The sequence below is a fragment of the Mastigoproctus giganteus genome, chromosome 4 (genome assembly GCF_048544385.1).
Source record: "Mastigoproctus giganteus isolate SK-2022 chromosome 4, ASM4854438v1, whole genome shotgun sequence".
Taxonomy (NCBI): Eukaryota; Metazoa; Arthropoda; class Arachnida; order Uropygi; family Thelyphonidae; genus Mastigoproctus; species Mastigoproctus giganteus.
In genome coordinates this window covers 21,213,000-21,235,784 of record NC_143578.1, presented here as the reverse complement: position 1 = coordinate 21,235,784, position 22,785 = coordinate 21,213,000, and the positions used below count along the sequence as shown (strand labels likewise).

The following is a 22,785-nucleotide window of genomic DNA, read 5'->3' as shown; positions in this document are numbered from 1 at the left end:
TACTGTAAAATATCAAAGAAAAGAAACAGCACTGAAATGGGCAGAAAACCAGGAAGAATGCAATGTAATCAGATTGATATTTCATTGGAACTTGAGAGATTTAGCAGCAAAAAAATAAGTCACAACAAACGAAACAAAAAACAATCAAACATTATTTTAAAAAATTACTTTAAATTTTTTCCACATAAAATTTACAGTAAAATACCTATCCGAATATACATACATATGTATAAGTTAATATTTTTTTAATTAAATAAATTCATTTTTTTTCATGCTATTTAAGTCTTTCTTTTACCTTAATACATTATAACAGAATTTATTTAATTTTATCTTATGTTCGATTATCCGTAAAATTTTATATCCAGAAGAGGACTGACACTAATTATTCCAGATAACTGCCGCTCTACTGTATAAGTCATTAGCAGCTGAATAGTTGCTTTGAGGTTGGGCTGTCCAGCTTCCAAGATGGTGCTGTGCTTATTTATTTATTTTAAAATAAAAACTTTCTTATCCCCAAGTAACACTATAGTGGTTTAGAAACAAATTTGGAAATTGTGGCTTGCTTCATCACTATGAACTCAATGTATGAATAAGAACATTTTATGTATGACTATTGGCAGTTTATGTGAGTTTAAGATTGATTTACTTGAAAATTGTCAAAAGTCCGATAACTGCTAAAAGAATATACTCATTGTAGGGGAGAAGAAAGCTGCTGAATGAATTTTCAGAAGCCTTAAGTTAAATATTATATAACTCTAACTTCAATATAACCATAGTAGGAGAATCACTTAGTCATCCAACAATGCTACTCAGAAAGTAAGACTCGTGTCACTGAAGGAGGGGTGAAGAAGGATTCAATTCTTAAAAACATCTGGTTTTTGGAGAGTCAGATTCTGGTCATTATACCTGTACCAAGAGATAATACTTTAGCTTCAACTAAATGATATAAACTCAATTCAAAATCCACATCACGAACTAGTAAGTCCTAATGGAAATTCATCACATCTAATTTATTTTAATGTTTTTAAAGGCCCTTAATGATCCAGAAATTCAAATTAATCTGTCATAAATAATATACATCCATATACAGAGTAACTATAAATTGTGATTGTTATGCACAGAATTCATGACACTAGTGTTTTAAATCAAAAAAAAAAAAAAAAACTTTTCAAAAAGTCATTTCATTGTGAGTTAGTTTACCCATGAACTGCAACAGATTTTTGTCAACAATGCTTAAATCCATTTAAACAACAAACAAAAAATGTCACCATTTTTGGCAATCCACTGTCACTAAGAGACAGCCTGCAGGGAAAATAATTAAGATTTCAAACCCTGCAATGCAGACAACAGTGACTTGCCTATGAGGACATGCACTGACCTAGCAGAAAACAACACTATGATGCAATTTCCACTAACAGCTTCATCACTGTGAGTGCAAACAGTGTTACTATTAATTGTGCATAACATTGGTCTGTCACTCTGGCTCCATTCATGCTAATCAACAAATACCACTTCCTGAGCATCCCAAAAAAAATGGGTTATCACCTTGCCTGACTGGAGGGAAACCTTTTTCAGCTAAAAACAAATTATAAACAACCTTCCTTTAGATACATCAACAGATTCAGCAATAAGTTTAATCATTCAATAAACTTTAATCACCATTCCTCCCATTATTACTACTGTTTCTGAACTGACAGATGATGAGTAACTAAAACAGCACTCATCTTCATACAAGTATTCCGAGGGCAAAATTACACACTACTTGAGATCAGAAATATGATGGGGAAGAGTCCCCAAGTGTTATCAGCATATCACCATTGCAGACAGCACACCCATTAAAACAAAGATGCTTAATAACAACACAAAGTTTCTGAATTCTCCAATCTGATATTTTCACAACTGGTATATCTTACAAAAATGTGGGGAAACCCTATTGTTAGTACAGTGATATCTTTGTACAAGAATGATTTATTGGTGAGTTCCTACATATAATTTCAAGGTTGTTTGAACAATACATCAAGGTCACTTTATGAAATTTATGACCAATCCTCACGTTCCTTTATAAGTGTTATCTGCAATATATACAGCCCATGCCATATTTTGAAATTTTTAATACAGATTTTATCTGGAAAAACATAAGCCACAGTTTTTTTTTTTTTTATTGAAAACCACACACACGAAAGGTATTAGAACCTACTGTACTTAGCACCATGCATGGATTGAAGGTTGAGTGACTGAGAGAAGATACTTATTGATATTACACTTAAATTTCTGTATATTGTAATTTTCATTAAATATGTGTGAAGGGAAGTTATTCCAGGAATAAATGAGGAAGAAAAGTTAGTTTTGAAAGTTGAACAGTAAAAGGATGCTGACTGGTTATGGCAAATGTTTGGACTGAACTGGAAGAAAGAGAAGAAATTATAGAAGATAATTCGGTGCCCATAGAAATATCTACAGAAAAGACATGTAGCAGAAAAAGAATGTCTATGAGACAGAGTGGAGAGATTTTGTAAGAGATGGGTCATTAATTAACCTGCCCTCTTTTGAATGGAGTATAGTAGCCTGAGAGAGGTTATTGGGATGCCCACCAAATATGTGGGAGCAATATTCCATTGTAGGGCATATTTGAGATTTGTACAGAGTGGGTAGCTGTTTGGAAGAAAATTAACATTAAGAGTGAAAGAGAAAACCCAGTTTTTCAGATGCATAGAAAGCAATATTTATAATGAACTTATGCTAAGAGAGATTAGAAGTTAGGGTAACCCTAATAGAGATATGTGAGCTTATCTATAAAACAGTGTAGTGTTGAATATAAGCATAGGAGCAAAAGAATCCTTTTTGCAAGATATGACAGGACTGAGTTTTAGAAGGATTAAAATTATCAAAGTTATCTTTGCCCCACTGGAGAATTTACCTGAAGATCAGCATTTAAAGAATTGGTAGCAGATATTCGAGAAGTTTAAGATGTTTGTGCAGGGCAAGTTTCTCAAACTGGAAGGAGGAATGGAATGTGCTATCAGCAAAACTATGGAAAGAATTTTAAGTAAATGAAAGGTCATTAATATATAAGAGGAAAAGAGTGGGAAAAAGAACTGAACCCTGGAGAACTCCAGAATTAGCAGTGAAGTTAGGAGACAGAGAGCCATGTATCATCCCAATGAGTGGTCAGAGAGAAAACTGGATATCCAATGACAGAAAATAGTTGACAATCCATAAAAAAAAAAATGGAAGCTTATTTAGAGGACCTTTATGCCAAACACAATCAAAAGCAACTGCTTGAGTTTCACCAACTTCTCAACTAAATTTGTCCATAAGGAGGTAACATAAGTCAGTATACACCAGTAGATCGGCACTGATGTCATCCATACTGGCAATCACTGATTAGATGGAAGGTTTCTAGAAAGTTTAAGAGTTGGCAGTTAATAGATTTCTCCATTACTTTAGAAAGAGTGGAAGTTAAGTGCAATGGGACAATAATTGGATAGGAGGGATTTTTCACCCTTTTTAGGAACTGGTTGATATGAAAAAATTTCCAAGCAGAAGAAAAACAAAAGTGGAATAAGAGAGTGTAAAAAAAAAGCAACACAGAATAGAAGTAAGATCAGGGTTTTGAGAACAAGTGTAAAAAAAACATGAGATATTGAGTGCAATGTAGTGAGAATGGTAGGCAGTGTTTTTCCAAGATCACTGATACAAAAGTTAGAAGAAAAGTAGGATGCTAGCAGGTCAGCTTTATCTTTAGCTGAGATGGCAACAGAACCATCGGGTTTTGACAGAGGAGTTAGTAGAGAGAGTCAAAAGTTGAGGACAATAGTTTTGGCAAGAGACAAAAATGCTCCACTACCATTTGGACAAAAAATAAGTTTCATACTCTTAGCCAGTTCAAAATCTAGTTTGGACTGATTACAACTGTTGCATGCTTTGGTGAAGGCAGAAAATGAAACTGAAGAATTGGAAACAAGCCAATTACAATATGCAACCTTCTTATCTTGAACGGCCTCAACACATTTATTGGAAAACCAAGGTTTAGATAAAAGACGAGATTTGAAGGTGAAGTGTGGAATAAAGGATTTCATCCCAACAAGAATAATTTCACTGAAATGACCTGATCAAACATTGATATCAGAAGATTTAAAACAGTAATCCAACCAAGTAGAAGAAGAAGAATAGAAATCTCACAGATTATTCCATGTTACATTCTTATAATGCCAAACAACACAAGGTTGAGAATGACTACAAGATAAAGGTTCCATTGGAGAAATGATCATCACTAAGTTGTGATCTGAAGTACCTAAAGTATCATTCACCTTGATCATGTACTTAGAAGGGTTGCTGGTGAGTAAAAGATCAAAAGGATGTTGGCTGTGTGGTTAGGATTGTCTGGTATTCTAGTAAGTAAATGAACAATCTGTGCAAGGTCATTAGTAATTGCAAAGGACTGTATACAGGAAATCCATGTACAGTCAGTTCTGCTATAATGTGGTACGTGTTCCTGAAAATCTCTGCATTATGGTATTTCGTGCATTAAAAACAATGGGGTTTATGGGAAAAATAGGGATAGGGGCAGAGCACTCAAAAAAATGTTCAGTCTGGTAAGTAAAACACTAAAAAAGTTAGAAACCCAATAAAATTGCTAAGATAAACAATTTTAAAAAAATGTTTATCTGATAACAAAACTCTTATTTTGTCAGTCTTTGCCTTTTATAATTGTCCATTGGTGTCTCACATACGAGATTCCAACAGCAGTATACCAACGTGTTTGGACTCCGTTTTCCCTGCTATCTTTTTTCCATTCGAGAAATATCTCGGTGAAACCTTTCACCATGTCCATTGGAGACCGCTCCCAAATTTTCAGGAAGAAAGTCTACAGGGGAATGTAAGAAATGAAGCTTTAATGACAAGTCTTGGTTTTCAACCAAGACTTATCATTAACCTACAATATTTGAAACCTACATCATTAACCTACAATATTTGAAAACTGAGGGTGATGAGAACTTTTTAAGCAAATATCTGAGTTTTTGAACATATTTCCTACAAGAATCTCAAAATTATTTCAGGGAGGAAATTGATGCTGACCAGTGTTATCACAAGTATACATGTATCTGTGATAATTCATAAAATGCGATATACATATGCCTGTATAAGTCTCCCAATTTTCAATGTGCAGAATTCATAAATGGTTGCTTAATTCCTTTCAATACACAAGATGGTTAAGTTCAAACTTTAATCTGATATTTTATTATAATGGGTATTCTTTTAAACTGATATAATGAAACTCAAATAAATAATAATAATTATAGAGACTACTGACACTATGAATATGAAAAAAGGCACTCCAATAAAATTTATGTTTCTGGTACTTTAAAACTTGCCTGTTTCTTCTTCAAAATAACGAATCTCTTTTCCATTATCTGTCAGAGCTTTAAGCATGTCAAACCTATACAAGAATTATAGGCTACAATTAGAGATCAGAATTTGCTAAAAGTAAACACTTTTAAATTATCTAACACTTATTTATAGTAATTAATACCAGCATAATAAACAAGCAAAAAAAAAAAATTCTCACTGGTGAACACATGAAAATAATTTTAATTTCACAACCAACTGAAGCATCTTTCCTTACGCAGTTATGTTTATTTAATTGCATTTTTCTTGGGATTCCTGCTCATAATAAAATATGCTACTTTATGTACGGCAGATAAAAATTTATTAGGAGAAACTACAGAGAAAAATTTTAACTAACAGGCACAGAATGCAAATAATATATTACACCACACTGGGGAAAAATAAAAAGGCTCTCACTAACTGGATAATAATACACTGGAAGATTTCTGAATGTTCAGACAAGCATCTAAATGAATGTAAAAAAGTTTCTATCAAATCAGTTATTTATTAAACAAAATATTAGCATTAGTAGAGGCATACAATGGCAAGAAAGCAAGTGTATATAGCATCAGAACGGGAAAAAAAAAAAAGAAAAATCCCGTTTCACCCATCCATTCAACTCCAAAAGTCTGCCTAGTTCAACCTTGAATTTATTTAAGCTGTAAACTTCCGCAATGACAGTTATTTTTTTTATTTTTATTTATTTATTATTTTTTTTTTTTTTGGTTTTTTTTTTAGGAGCATTAGCAACCAAGGCCATATTGCTCCTGGGATATGCGGTGGTCATTCCCTGACCTTTCCGCATCCTCCGTATTTGGTGGTCACGGGCTCGAACCCCGGTCTAATCAAGAAGCGTGTGCTACGCACTGCTGCTCCTGCCCACCTGGCTAAGGAGGCGCCCCACAATGACAGATGGAAGTTTGTTCCAACAATCAAATTTCTGATGAAATTTCCACACATCTATCTTCCCTCACAACTGTCTTCCCTCAATTTGAATTTATGCCCCCTCAGTTGCGGAATCTGATCAAGAGGAAGAATCCCATCAGCACTGAGCTTGCTCAAACCATTCAAGTCCTTATACACTTCAATCAGATCACCTCACAGGTGCCTAGTCTCCAGACACTGCAATTTGGAGAACTTGATAACAGCAACACTGTTCCACTCACTAATCTCGTTGCCGTTCTCGGTACTCATTCCAGCAGCTCTATATCCTTCCTAAAATGAGGCCTCCCAATCTGTATGTAAAACTCAGGTGTGGCCTGACCACTGACTTATACAAGGAGATAATCACCTCTTTATCCCTTCTAGAAAAATTCCTATATATTATTGACAAGGCCCCATGAGCTACTCTTGCAGCCTGACTGCACGCTAAGAAAACTTCATATCTGACTGCACAATTACCTCCAGGTCTTTTTCTTTCTCTACTACCCTAAGTCTAGTACCATACAGTTTGTATGTTACTCTGGGGTTACTGCTATCCATATGCAGTACTTTGCATTTGTCAAAGTTAAACTTCAGTTACCACCTCTCAGCCCATAAGCTGAACTTGTCTAGATCCTGTTGCAGTATATGGGCTAAGAGGTGGTACAACAGATGATCAGTACCTGATCATCTGTTGAATAAATACAAGATTATGCTGAAAAAATTTTGAAAGTTAGATCCGAATGTGTATGTATCTGCAATTCTGGCCAGACTGTTGTGAGGGATTATATGCTGAAAAGCTCTGTGGATTAACACAAGAATTGAGGAAATCTGCAAGGCTCTGGGAAGGAAATTTTTATCAACATAGAAATGTTGATAACAACAACAAAATTTTTTATCAACAACTGCAGGTAGAAGGAATCTATTTTGTAGAGATGGTATTCATTTGGACAAAAATGGTGCAAGGACTTTTTCCAGTATCACTGAGCATACCTTAAGGGTCCAGGGAACTGTTAGTTGTGGGGGCAGGAGGTTAATTTATTTTCACATTTATCTGATGATATGGATCAAAGTAATGTTTGCACTCACACCAAGAATTCTTGTTCGTTGCCACAACAGCCGAAGATGATAAGATGTTTTGAGGGTAGTAACATTTCAAATGAGGAATAAGAAAAAGTTTGGGATAAAAATCTAAATAACTTCAAGATGTGTGTCAGGGTAGTAAAAAACTACAGAAGATAACTTAGTCTTAACAGAATCTACAGTGATGTCATTGTCAATAAAATGGCTGAATTTGAAATCCCAGTTAGGACAACTAATGCTGACAAAACAGGGCTAACAGAATCAAGGTGCCACCCAGAAATTGGGAATGACAAGTTCCACTATGGTATGTATAATGTATTTAGAAAAGAGAGGGAAGATAGAATGGGTGGAAGGGTCCACTTCTTATCAAAAGCAGTCTGATCATGAAGAGCTTTTCTGAGTCTGAAGTTGCATCCGCCAGCACAGAATCTGAGTGGTGTGAGTTTGTTGGAAGCAAATGAATAATAACAGTGGGAGTAATCTACAGACCAGAAGATTGTGAAGAGTATGACAATTGTCACTACATGCAGATGAAATGGGCAAGAAAGTGCAAATGTCTTATTATGAGTGGCTTTACTCTGCCCCAGATTGATTGGAATAAGTGGGAGGGAAACTCACTATGGGGATAAATTTTTTTAAAATAAACTATATGACATTGTAGGGCAGATATCATCTTTTAAGGGCACAAAAGGTGATATTGTTGTACATGTTGGCACTAATGACCTTAAGAGTAAGAGATCTGCAGATTTACTTAACAAGTTACAGGTCAATTCTGGAAAAAAGTATTTGCAATCCTGCCCAGACACAATAGGAGGGAGTATATGATGAGAGCCTTATCAATCAATTCGGCTCTGGAGAGATTGTGCAAGGCTCAAAGGGTAGAATTTTGTTCAGCGTAGTCTGTGCTTGCTAACAGGAGAGACTGCTTCTACAGGGGTGGGATACACTTAAATAGAAAGGCTGCAAGAGTATTTGCTGATGCTATAGAGGAAGTGTTGGTGGGCCAGAAAATTGGTAGATTGGGGGATTCACAGACTAATAGATTAACAGTAGCCTCAGGCAGAGGCGAAAGTGATTCTTGCACTGCTTCTATTGTAATGAGCAGCAGCGTAGAGAGCAAGTTGCTGTTTGTTGTTGTTATTTGGTTCTTAGGAGCATTAGCAACTAAGGCCATATTGCTCCAGGGATATGCGGTGGTCATTCCCTGACCTTTCCGCATCCTCCGTATTTGGTGGTGACGGGCTAAAACCCCAGTCTAATCAAGAAACATGTGCTACGCACTGCTGCTCCTTCCCACGTGGCTATAGAGGCACCTAGCAAGTTGTTGGGAGCTTCAAGAGCTGCCAGGAGTCATCATGGCAGAAGTAAATACATGGGCGGTGTTAGGGTAACTAAGAGTGAGAACAACTGAATGCATACTTACATGTACACTAATGCCAGAAGTATAGTAAATCAAATTGATAATCAAGTACTGTCCAATCTTTTTCCTGATCCAATCTTCAACCTTTTTTGCTGATCAAGACATCAAAGGCAGATATTGTTGGGACATCAGAGACAGGGTGTCACAGATATAAGAGGTGAAGAACTGGAATTTGGGGAGAACAGGAAGGACAGAGAGGGTAGGAAGGGAGGAGAGGTTATGCTGTTAGTTAAGAAACACAATCTAAGGATAGGCATCCAGTTGACATGGGTGGACAGTGCAATGTTAAGTCTGTTTGGTGTGACATAAACACTGGGAAAGGGAAAATGAGAGCAGGAGTATGTTATAGGCCTAATGACTCTGATGAGTACAATGAACAGTTGTACAGAGAAACAGAATGAGCCAGTAAATAACAATGGACCCAACAATGTTGGGTCCATCGTTGTTTTCTGTATTTATAAATGATATTGATGATGTAATATCAAGTTTAATGTCCAAGTTTGCAGACAATACGAAGGTTGGCAAGTTTGTTAAGGACACTAATGACAGCATGCTGCTGCAACACGATCTAGAAAAGTTGAGCAAATGGGCTGAGAGGTAGCAAATGAAGTTTAACATTGACAAATGTAAAGTACTACATACAGGAAGCAGTAACCCCAGAGTAACGTATCAACTCTGTGGAACTACACTGACAGTGGTAGAGAACAAAAAGGACCTGGGAGTAATTGTGCAGGCAGATAAGTTTTCTGAGCAGTGCAGATGGTCTGCAAGAGTAGCTCATGGTGTCTTGTCAATGATATACAGGAATTTTTCTAGCAGGGATAAGGAGGTGATTATCCCCTTGTATAAGGCAATGGTCGGGCCACACCTTGAGTACTGTATACAGGTCGGAGGCCTCATTTTAAGAAGGATGTAGAGCTGTTGGAACGAGTACAGAGAAGGGCAACAAGATTAGTGAATGGAACAAAGGTTGCTCTTACAAAGAAAGGCTTAAGTTTTGCAAATTACAGTGTCTGGAGACTAGGCACCTGCAAGGTGATCTGATTGAGGTGTATAAAGACTTGAATGGTTTGAGCATGCTCAATTCTGATGGGATTCTTCCTCTTCCTCAGAATAATCACCTGAGAGGACATAAATTCAAATTGAGGAAAGACAGATGTAGGAGAGATGTGTGGAAGTTTGCCTTTAGTCAGCGGGTAATTGGTTGGTGGAACAGACTTCCATCCTTTGTTGTGGAAGTTAATAGCCTAAATAAATTTAAGGCTGAGCTGGACAGGTATTCGGAACAAACGGAGAGGTGAAATGAGAGCTTTTTTTTTTTTTTTGGCTAAAACTGCATAAGCTTGCTTTCTTGCATCATATGCCTCTACTAATGCTAATGCTAAATCAGAATGTCATGTAATGGGGGATTTTAACTTTCCAGATATTGACTGAAACTTGCAGTTTGGTCACTCGCACACTAGGAAGACTTTTGTGGATTTATTGGAGGATTGTTTCCTACAGCAACATGTTCGAGGGGCAACCAGAGGGAGTAATACCCTTGATCTGATTATCAGCAGTGATTATTCATGCATTAAGAATTTGCAGATAAAGGAACCACTAGGTGACAGTGATCACAGTGTACTGTGGGATTTACTTAAAGATGTAACTACAATCAAGGGTAAACGGAAGGGTTTTTGTTTTCGTAAAGGTGACTAGTGGTCTCAGAAAGTTTTTAAATTCTATACAGTGGGATCAACTTTTGATGTTACTAATGGTGAATTCTAAATGAAAAGCCTTCAGAGACTTAATCTTGGAGGCTACTAGGCTTTTCATACCAACTAAGAAATACTGTTCAAGGTTCAGCCCTAAATGGATGTCGGATGAATTAATGAGGCTCGTAGCAGAAAAGAAAAATGCATGGGATGCATATAAATTAGCATTAGCATTAGCAGAGGCATTTGATGCAAGAAAGCAAGCTTATGCAGCATCAGCCAAAAAAAAAAAAAAAAAACCCACTTCCACTTCACCCCTCTGTTCGTTCAAAATACCTGTCCAGCTGAGCCTTAAACTTATTTAGGCTATCAACCTCCACCACAAGGGATGGAGGTCTGTTCCACCAACCAACCACCCGCTGGCTAAAGGCAAATTTCCGCACGTCTATCCTACATCTGTCTTTCCTCAATTTGAATTTATGCCCTCTCAGGTGATTTTTCTGAGCTAGAGGAAGAATCCCATCAGCATTGAGCATGCTTAAACCATTCAAGGCTTTATACACCTCTATCAGATCACCTCGCTGGTGCCTAGTCTCCAGACACTGTAATTTGCAAAACTTAAGCCTTTCTTCGTAAGAGCACCCCTTTGTTCCATTCACTAATCTTGTTGCCCTTCTCTGTACTCGTTCCAGCAGCTCTACATCCTTCTTGAAATGAGGCCTCCAGACCTGTATACAGTACTCTAGGTGTGGCCTGACCATTGCCTTATACAATGGAATAAGGTGACACAGAAGCCTACAGAAGATACAAAGTATAAGCTAGTCTTGTAATCAAGTCACAAAGGAGGTTAGGCAGGTGAAGGCAGATTACAAGAAATCTTCAGCAAAGGATGCAAAGAAAACCAGCACAGAGTTCTTTACTTATATAAATTCTCGAAGGAAGGGGATGAATCAGATTGGTTCACTTAACATAGATGGTTTGACTATTGATGATCCTGCTCAAGTAGCTGATAAACTGAATGAATATTTTGCATCTACATTACATTCACACATGAGGATTTATTCAAGGAGGGGAATGCCAGAAGTTTATCAAACTCTAAAAGGAAAATAAGTGATTTTGTAATAACTGAGGGCAAAGTGGAGGAGAAATTGTTGAAGTTAAACATAAAAAAAGCATCTGGGGCAGATGGAATCTATCCAGTTATAACGAAGGAGACAGCAAGGGAAGTAAGCAAACCCTTAGCCATAATTATGAGAGCATCTTTAGAGTCAGGGGACCTCTCCATGGACTGGAGATGTGCAAATGTATCCCCAATTCACAAAGGGGGGTTCAAAGGGTGACACAAATAATTATAAATTTGTTAGTTTAACTTCTGTACTGGGGAAAATAATGGAGTTTTTTTTTTTTTGTTAGTTGTTGGTGCATCGGCTTCTGTGACCATAACGCAACTCCCACAGTTTTTGTGATTTACTCTGATCCAAGCCAAAGCGGGATTCAAATCAGCGACCTTTGGATTGCCAGGTAGGCACTTTGCCCACCTGGGTAGCCCGGTCAGCTATAATCGAGTTACTGATTAAAGAGATGATACCGGATCAACTAGACAAGACAGCAGTAATATTTCAGACACAGTATGGGTTTGTTAAGGGGAAGTCTTGTCTGACCAATTTGATTGGATACTACGATGTGGACACAAAGGAACTGGATGCAAGAAATAATTTTGATATCATATACTTTGATTTCAGGAAAACTTTTGATACTGTTACACATGGAAGAGTGCTGTACAAACTGGAGTGTTATGGCATTAAGGACAAGTTACTGCAATGGATAAAAGGATGGTTGAGTGGGAGACTGCAGAGAGTGGTAATAAATGGACATTGTTCTACATGGACTAATGTTATTAGCAGAGTCCCCAAGGATTCGATGGGCCCATTGTTATTTTGTGTATTTATCAATGATATCGATGAAGGTATATTAGGCTTAATGTCCAAGTTTGCAGATGATACAAAGGTTGGTAGGGTTGTTAATGACAGTAAAGACAGTATGCTACTGCAACAGGATCTAGAAACGTTAGGCAGATGGGCTGAGAAGTGGCATTTGAAGTTTAACATTGACAAATGCAAAGTACTCCATATGGGTAGCAGTAACCAAATATAAATGTACCGTGTGTTACTACACTCAGGGACGTGGAAATTGAAAAAACCTGGGGGTAATTGTGCAGTCAGATATGAAGTTCTCTGAGCAGTGCAGATGGGCTGCCAGAGCAGGTCATGGAGTTTTGTCAATGATATAGGAACTTTGCTAGCAGAGACAAGGAGGTGATTATCCCTTTGTATAAGGCACTGGTCAGGTCACACCTTGAGTACTGTATACAGGTCTGGAGACCTCATTTTAGGATGTAGAGTTGCTAGAATGAGTACAGAGAATGGCAACAAGATTGGTGAGGGGAACAAAGGGGTGTGCTTACGAAGAAAGGTTTAAGTTCTGCAAGTTGCAGCATCTGGAGATTAGGCACCTGCGAGATGTGATCGAGGTGTATAAGGCCTTGAATGGTTTGAGCAAGCTCAATGCTGATGAGATTCTTCCTCTTGCAGAGATTAATCTTCTGAGGGGCATAAATTCAAATTATGGAATGAAAGTTGAAGAAAAGATGTGAGGAAATTTGCCTTTAGTTAGCAGGTGGTTGATTGCTGGAACAAACTTCCATCTGTTGTTGTAAAAGTTGACAGCTTAAATAAATTCAAGGCAGAACTAGACAAAAATTTGGAGTGAACGGATGGGTGAAATGGGAATGTTTTTTTTTTTTTTTTTCTTTTTTTTTGTGCTGATGCTGTATAAGATTGCTTTCTTGCATCATATGCCTCAACTAATGTTAATGCTAATATGATTATTATTTGCACCAGTAGGTTAGAAAAAGTGCTAGGGGAAGAATATTCTTGATCTCACTGTTACTAACGAATCAGATGATGTCACAGGGCTTAAAGTACAGGAACCATTGTCAGGAGAGATGTTGCAGTAGTTAAAGGTAAAATCATTGGTTTTAAATTCAGAAGAAAAGACTTTGACAGTTTAAGGCACTATACAGCATCTGTGAATTGGGCGGAATGGCGAATACATTTGAATAAAGAAATACTTTTAAAGCATAAATCACAGAAGCCATGAACACATACATAACTTTAAAAAAAATATTGCAGGAGGATGCCAAAATGGATGACTGAGAAGCTGGCTGGCCAAATAGAGCAGAAAAAGAGAAAATGGGGTGGTTAGAGAGCAATGAAAAGTATTGAAGCCTTCAACAGGCACAAGTTGGTGTAATAGTACCACAAATTAATGCACAGCAGGCAAGAACTGTAGTGGACGAACTAAGATCAGTTTGTGAACATGAAAGGATTGATATTGTTTGTGTTCAGGAACTCTATGTTTATAGGGGTCAGTTAACTGGATATACCCAATCTTTTAGAATTGTCTCAAAGAACTGTGACAATCTGAGAGCTGCTATACTAATTTTCAGCTTGATCTGGTTGTGACTAGAATTGATTCCTTATGTACATCACATGCAGTCTGTGTTGGCGTAGAAACTAGTTGGGGGGGAAATTTTTCATTATATCTATGTATTGTCAGCCTAATGCAGGCCACAATTGCTCTCTTAGCTATTTGGAAGAGGCAATATTCAGATTGAAAGGTAGAAAAATAATTATCTGTGTGGATTTAAATGCTAAAAATCTTTTATGGTATTCTAAATTTACAGATGCCAGAAGCAAATTACTGGAAGAGCTAATATCCTCATCAAAACTTGGGATCATTAATAAGCCTGGTAATGAACCAACATTTTTACTATTAATAGTGAGTCTAACATAGATATAACATTAGGCAATAGTACAGCCTTCAATTCCACATCTAATTGGCACGTTAAACCAGACTGAATTAATAGCAATAAACAGACTGATTATTTTCAACTTAGGCTGTGCTGAAAGTAGATTTATTCAACCTCATTCGGTGCAACTTCAAAGATTTGCGATCAAGAACACCTGGGATAAATTTGACAGATTTGTAAGGACAATTTTTTGGTGAAATGTCATTAACTGAGTTAGGATTAACGCATTTGATTTGATACAGTTATTGCAGCAGCAGATGTTTGATGCCTGGAGGGAATCAACTAAATTAAAGCAAATTAAATGTGCTCTGGTGCAATGGTGGTATTATAATCTTAATGACCTCCAAAAAGAAGTTTAACAAGGCGTGTAAGAAGTTCCAACGAGGATGAGGATCCATGGGGTATATTGTTTATAAGTTGTTTAAACAAATTAAGGCCATCTGGGGATGTGATAAGTTCTATGCGTTGTGGAGACTCTGAAACTCTAGATTGGCTATTCAGTATTAATGTTATACTTGATCACCTAGTTGATGGATCTCATTATCATGCAGATCTGATACTACTGATCATTTAGATCAGTATGTTAACGATATTCAAGAGGAACCTTTTTCAATGGAAGATCTCAATTTAGCTGTTAGCAAAATTCGTAATAACAGGTGTTCATTGAAGGTTAAGCATTTCTTCAAACTGTTTCCTGAACACCTTCTTGTTTTCAACAAATGCCTGCTTGAAGGAATTTTTCCCTCACCTTGGAAGGATGCTCTTCTTAAGATCATTTTGAAGTCACCTGAGAAACCGAAAACTGAGCCCTCTTCTAATTGTCCAATTACTATTTCCAGGTTTGGGCAAGGTCTATGAACGCATGCTTCCACAATGAACATTGTAATATATGCAAGAAAATTTTGGACTCTCAAACAAACAATATTGCTTTACTTCTGGTCATGGTACAGAAGATGCTTAAAATCCTTGGTTAAGTTGATTAAAGATTCAAATGCTAAATATGTTGACATTTTCTTTGATTTTGAAGGGGCTTTTGTTAATATCTCTCAGGAGAGTGTGTTATTGATGCTTTGCCTCGCAAAATGCTCCCACTAGCTATATCACGTCATAGTGGATTATTTTAAGGAAAGATCTTTTATGGTTAATCTAGTTGGAACTCAGTAACTATATCTGCTATTCAAGGATGTCTGCAAGGATCTGTTTTTGGACCACTTACGTGGAGGATTGGTTATGAAAGGAATATAATTATATTCATATGATTGCATATGCTGATGACTTGATAATCCTAGTTGAAGGCTCTTTGCAGCTACAAATTGAACAACAATCCAATGAAATAATAAAAGATCTGGGTGCTTGGTGTGACTTCTATAAATTAACAATATCTAAGTCAAAAACAAAAATGTTGTTGCTAAAAGGGAACCTATCTGTTCGTAGAGAACCTCATGTGCTAACTGGTTGTGAAAGTTTAAAGTCAGTTAAAAATATTAAATAACTTGGAGTATTCATAGACTCAATTTGACACCCATAACAATTTTCTAACTGGAAAGGTTGCAAATTTGTTAACATTATAGCAAGGATTACTAGAAAGGATTGGGGTATTAGAGGTTGGGTACTATATCTTCTTTATGACTGCGTTTTCCTTCCTATTGTTTCTTATAGTATCTCAGCTTGGATAGATTGTGTTAATTTTAAAATATATGTAAGAAAACTATTCCATTCAAAGAATAATGCTCCTGAAGATGGCTCTAGTTTGTAAAACTGTCTCCGCTGATGAATTACAGATTGTCACAAAGAAAATGCCTGATTTACAGAGTAATGACTTTCAACATTCAGTGTGGAACTCCTTTTATTATTCATGATCTTCAGTTGGATTTGGCTAATGATCGTAAGAATGAGGCCAAGCGAATCTTAGATATCTTAATGACTCTTTGGAATCATAGATGGGCTAACTCTGCTAAAGGTGAAATAACTCATAGGTTCTTTCCCTCTCTTGTTGATGTTCTGCTAGAAAAATGGTTTGTGCCTAATCTACTATATTTTTATTAACTGGTCAGAGCTCATTTCTAGCAAAACTGAATCAGCTGGGTGTTTTGGAAATGTCACCATAAAGCTCCGGAGACATGGATCCATGTTTTATATTATTGTCATGAGTACCTGGATCTCAGAAAGGAATTTTTATGTTCTAGCCCTAACCTTGCTCGCCTGACTGAGGGCAAGCAATGAGGCTCAATTAATTAACACTGAGCAAGGTTTTCATGTTTTTCAAGTTTTCCAGAAATTATTCCAGAGAAGATCTGTGCTATTTAAACGTGAGGAAAGAATAGTATAAGGCTTATAGATTGTTGACATGAATTCTATGTGACAGTTTAAAATGCTGACATAAACAGCATAATTGTGTGTGTTTGATTATTTCAGTCTTTTCTGGATCATATTTATAGATATTTTGTTTCTTATAGCTTGGATGAAATTGGAGAAATCCTGTTGTGAGTTATTCAGCAGATGCTTAGAGCTTGTGTTACATTACAGCTTAGTTCCTGAATCTGGTAATTGGTCTTGGTAGGCTGATATCAATTCAACTATAGTCTGGAGATTTTCTTTTTTCTACCTCCAGAACAGATCTTTTTATTTTTAGAGTAGGCAGGATGAGAGGTACTGTTCTGATGTATTGGCGGGATGCTTACTCTATGTCACAACACATATACTGGAAGTTTCTACGTAACTTGTAGCAGTGTAATCATTATCAGCAGAGGATTATAAACTATAAATTATAGCACTATTTACGTGTTTTAATAATTTAACTTGTAACTTAGATTGTAACGTAAGACAGTAATATTCATAGAACCACATGGGTGGCAATAGATAATTAAATTTATTATCTATTATAACTATTTAGATTTTATAAATGTAACTTTTTAACATAATACATATAACTTAAACTTGATGGGAGATACGAAATTCGTATAACATAACTCGGCAGAAGATAAAACTCGATACTTAAATACATATTACTGCATTGGGATATAAGTTTAGTGTTATATTTTTAATTGTATTAAAACTGAATCAAAATCATGACTCAGACCAGAGCAGCAAAGGAAAGCAAAAGGCTCAAAGTAGTGGGATTGCTGTGGTTCAGAGGAGAACTAAGGGGGATGGTTGTCCACTGAATCACAGCCTTTAAAAATGTGCAACTTGTGAAATGTTCGCCAAACTCTCTGGAACGGAACATGATATTGCCATGAGGAAATGTCTTTGTGTGTGTGTGCGCGCGATGTAAGGAGTGTAAGGAAATCAGGCAACAACTCAGCATTGTTATGGGACTATATGAGAGCTTGAAGGACAGGATGGATGCCCTCGAAGGATCTAAATTGAGGGGCCCATCAAGCTCTCAGCTGCCCACATCAACGCCAGAGCTTGCACTTGGTCATCACACAACACAGCGGCAACCCCCAAGGAAGAATGCGCTGGTCCCACAGGAACTAGTAGTTGTTGGTGACTCTATTGTCAGGGAAATGGGGAACATGCTTTGTAAAAAGGATAGGTGGAACAGGACCAGGGTATGTCTACCAAGGGCAAAGGTTGATGACGTTGTAGAGCGGATATCATCTTTTAAGGGCACAAAAGGTGATATAGTTGTACACGTTGGCACTAATGATATTAAGAGTAGGAGGCCGGCAGAATTACTTAACAAGTACAGGTCACTGTTGAAAAAAAGCCGGGAATTAGGATTGAATTTGAAAGTGTCTGCAATTTTGACCAGACACGATAGAAGGGAGTATATGATGAGAGCCTTGTCGATCAATTCGGCCCTGGAAAGATTGTGCAAGGCTCAAGGGATAGAATTTTTTTTCAGCCTGGTCTGTACTTCTTAACAGGAGAGACTGCTTCTACAGGGATGGGATACACTTAAATAGAAAGGGTGCAAGAATATTTGCTGATGCTATCGAGGCAGTGTTAGGTGGGTTGGAAAACTGATAGTTTGGGGGGATACAAGGACTAATAGTTTAACAGTAGCCGCAGGCAGAGGTGAAGGTGATTCTTGCACAATTTCTATTAGAATAAGTAGTGACCTGGAGCAAGGGGTGTTAGCGGTTTCAGGGATGGATGGCAGTCATCGTGAAATAGGTGGGTATGTGGGATGTGTTAGGGTAACTAGGAATAGCAATAGGAGCATGTATGCTTGCATGTATACCAATGCTAGAAGTATAGAAAATAAATTTGATGAATTTGAAGTGTTGGTCAAGACATCAAAGGCGGATATTGTTGTGATAGCAGCGACGTGGTGTCACACAGATATATAAGGAAGGCAGAACTGGAATTTGGGGAGTACAATGTACAGAAAGGATAGACAGGATAGAAAGGGAGGAGGTGTTATGGTGTTAATTAAGAAAAACATAAAATCAAAAGAAGTGCACCCAGTTGATATAGATGAACAGTGCACTGTTGAGTCAGTTTGGTGTGACATAAGCACTGCGAAAGCAAAAATAAGAGTAGGAGTGTGTTATAGGCCTAATGACTCAAATGAGTACAATGAACAATCGTACAGAGAAATAGAGTGGACTAGTAATTCAGAATGTCTTATAATGGGGGATTTTAACTTCCTAGATATTGACCGGAACTTGTGGATTGCTCACTCACACACTAGTCAGATTTTGTGGATTTATTGGATGATTGTTTTCTGCAGCAGCATGTTTAAGAGGCAACCATAGAGAGCAATACTCTTGATCTGGTTATCAGCAGTGATCATTCATGTATTAAGAATTTGCAGATAAAGGAACCACTAGGTGGCAGTGATCACTGTGTACTGATGTGGGATTTACTTAAAGATTAATTACCATCAGGGGTAAAGGAAAGGGTTTTTGCTTCCGTAAAGGTGAGTACAGTGGTCTCAGAAAGTTTTTAAATTCTGTATAGTGGGATCAACTGACGATATTACCAACAGTAAATTCTAAGTGAGAAGCATTCAAGGAATTAATCATGGATGCTACTAAAAGTTTCATACCTATTAAGAAATATTGTTCAAGGTTTAGGCCTAAATGGTTATCTAATGAACTAATGAAACTCGTAACAGAGAAGAAAAATGCATGGGATGCATATAAATTATCAAGCGACTCAGAAGCCTATGGCAGATATAAGCTAGTCTGTAATCAGGTCACAAAGGAGGTAAGGCAGGCGAAGGCAGATTACGAGAAATCCTTGGCAAAAGATGCTAAGAAAAACAGCAAGGATTTCTTTACTTATATAAACTCTAAAAGGAAGGGGATGAATCTGATTGGTCCACTTAACGTCGAACATCAATAGTCGAACGATGGTTCGACTATTGGTGATCCTACTCAGATAGCAAACAAACTGAATCAGTATTTTGCATCTACATTCACGCATGAGGAATTATTAAGGTTTGAAAATGGCGAAGGTTATCAAATTGTAGCAGGATACTTAATGATTTTGTAATAACTGAGAGCAAAGTGGAGGAGAAATTGTTGAAGTTAAACATAAGAAAAGCACCTGGGGTGGATGGGATCTATCCAGTTATATTAAAGGAGGCGGCAAAGCAACTAAGCAAACCGTTAGCCATAATTATGAGAGCATCCTTGGACTCAGGGGGAGGTTCCCATGGACTGGAGATGTGCAAATGTATCCCCAATTCACAAAGGGGGATCGAAGGGTGACACGAGTAATTACAGACCAGTTAGTTTAACTTCTGTTCCGGGTAAAATAATGGAGTCACTGGTTAAAGATGCATTGCAGGATCATCTAGACAAGACTGCAGCAATAATTCAGACACAGCATGGGTTTGTTAAGGGAAAGTCTTGTCTGACAAATTTGATAGGATATTATGATGTGGTTACAAAGGAACTGGATGCAAAAAATAATTTTGATATCATATATTTGGATTTCAGGAAAGCGTTTGACACTGTTGCAGATGGAAGACTATTGTACAAATTGGAGCAGAATGGTAAGTTGCTACAATGGATAAAAGGATAGTTAAGTGGGAGAAGACTGATGGTGGTAATCAATGGGTGCTGCTCTTCGTGGAATAATGTTATTAGTGGAGTCCCACAGAGTTCGCTGTTGGGTCCACTGTTGTTTTGTATATTTATCAATGATATTGATGAAGGTATATCAGGCTTAATGTCGAAGTTTGCAGATGACACGAGGGTTGGCAGGGTTGTTAATGACAGTAATGGCAGTGTGCTACTGCAACAGGATCTAGATAATATGGGCAGATGGGCTAAGAAGTGGCAACTGAAGTTTAACCTTGACAAATGCAAAGTACTGCATATGGGTAGAAGTAACCCCAGAGAAACGTACCAACTGTGTGGTACTACACTTAAGGTGGTAGAAAATGAAAAAGACCTGGGAGTAATTGTGCAGTCAGATATGAAGTTTTCTGAGCAATGCAGACAAGCTGCCAGGGTAGGTCATGGGGTTTTGTCAATGATATATAGGAATTTTGCTAGCAGAGAAAAGGAGGTGATTGTCCCTCTGTATAAGGCAATGGCCACGCCTTGAGTAGTGCATACAGGTCTGGAGGCCTCATTTTAGGAAGGATGTAGATTTGCTTGAGCGTGTACAGAGAAGGGTGACAAGATTGGTGAGGGGAATGAAGGGATCCTCTTACCAAGAGAGGCTTAAGTTCTGTAAATTGCAGTGGCTGGAGACTAGGCACCTGCGCGGTGATCTGATTGAGGTGTATAAGGCCTTGAATGGGTTGAGCACACTGAATTCTGATAGGATCCTTACACTTGTTCAGATTACGAACCTAAGGGGGCATAAATTCAAATTAAGAAAGGACAGATGTAGAATAGATGTGTGGAAATTTGCCTTTAGCCAGTGGGTGGTTAATTGCAGGAACAAACTTCCATCTGTCGTTGTGGAAGTTGATAGGTTGAATAAATTTAAGGAGGAACTGGACAGGCATTTGGAGGGAATGGTGTGATTTTTTTTTTTTTTTTTTTGGCTGATGCTGCATAAGCTCATACACTTGCTTTCTTGCATCACATGCCACCACTACTACTATTACTTTTGAAATGTTCTGCTCATTTGATGTTTGTAGAGCTATCAAGAACAGGACATATTGCCAAGGAGAATGTCTTACCATGTTCTCGAATGTGAGGAAATGAGGCACCTACTCAGCATTGTTATGAGCCTTTATGAGAGCTTGAAGAACAGGGTAGATACCCTCGAAGGATTTAAATTGAGGGGCCCATCAAGCTCTCAGCTGCCCACATCAACGCCACAGCTTGCACTTGAACATTAGGCAACATAGCGGCAATCCCCACAGGAACTAGTTGTTGGGATATCACAGACATGGCACTACACAGATATTAGGAATGCAGAATTGTAATTTGGGAAGTACAATGTGTATAGAAAGGATAGACAGGATAGGAAGGGAGGGGTTATACTATTAGTTGAGAAACATAAAATCTAAGGAAGTGCTTCCACATAACATGGGTGGACAGAGTCAGTTTGGTGTGACATATGCACTGGGAAAGCAAAATTGAGAGTAGAAGTGTGTCAGGCCTATAATACACACCTACTCTCATTTTTCTTTCCCAGTGGTTATGTCACACCAAACAGACTCAACATTGCATGGTCCACCCACATCAATTGGATGCACTTCCTTAGATTTTATGTGTTTCTTAACTAACAGCATAACCCCTCCTCCCTTTCTGTCCTGTCTATCCTTTCTGTACACATTGTACTCCCCAAATTCCAGTTCTGCACTGCTTATGTCTGTGTGACACCATGTCTCTGATATCCCAACAATATTTGCCTTTGACGTTTTGACTAGCACTTCAAGCTCATCGAATTTATTAACTATATTCCTAGCATTGGTGTACATGCAAGAATACATGCACCTGTTTCTACTCTTAGTTACCCTAACACAGCCCATGTATTTACTTGTTCCACTATGACTCCCAGCAGTCCTGGAAATTCCCATTTCCTTGCTTTCCAGGCTGCTGCTCAATTGCATTTCAATAGAAGTAGTGCAAGAATCACTTTTACCTCTGCCAGCAGCTACTGTTAATCTATTAATCCGTGTATCCCTCCAAGGTAGCAGTTTTCCGAACCATCTAACTCTGCCTCGATAGCATCAGCAAATATTCTTGCACCCCTTTCTATTTAAGTGTATCCGATCCCTGTAGAAGCAGTCTCTCCTGTTAACAAGCACAGACCAGGCTGAGAAAAATTCTACCCCTTGAGCCTTGCACAATCTCTCCAGGGTAGAATTGATCGACAAGGCTCTCATCATATACTCCCTCCTATTGTGTCTGGGAAGAATTGCAGACACTTTCAAATTCAACCCTAACTCACAGATTTTTTTCAGCATTGTCTTGTACTTGTTAAGTAATTCTGCCAGTCTCCTACTCTTAATATCATTAGTGCCAACGTGTACAACAATATCA

At 37.7% G+C, this 22,785-nt stretch overlaps 1 protein-coding gene across 2 annotated transcripts in view; it reads right to left on the bottom strand.

The window, feature by feature from the left end:
- The window catches only part of gig (TSC complex subunit tuberin), a 613,633-nt gene that overhangs the window by 494,191 nt on the left and 96,657 nt on the right, over nucleotides 1–22,785 (bottom strand). For both annotated transcript variants that reach the window (XM_090372592.1, XM_090372593.1), the window contains exon 6: nucleotides 5,376–5,440. In XM_090372592.1, the coding sequence (XP_090228718.1) occupies nucleotides 5,376–5,440 (65 nt within the window). The remainder of the gene's footprint in view (nucleotides 1–5,375; nucleotides 5,441–22,785) is intronic.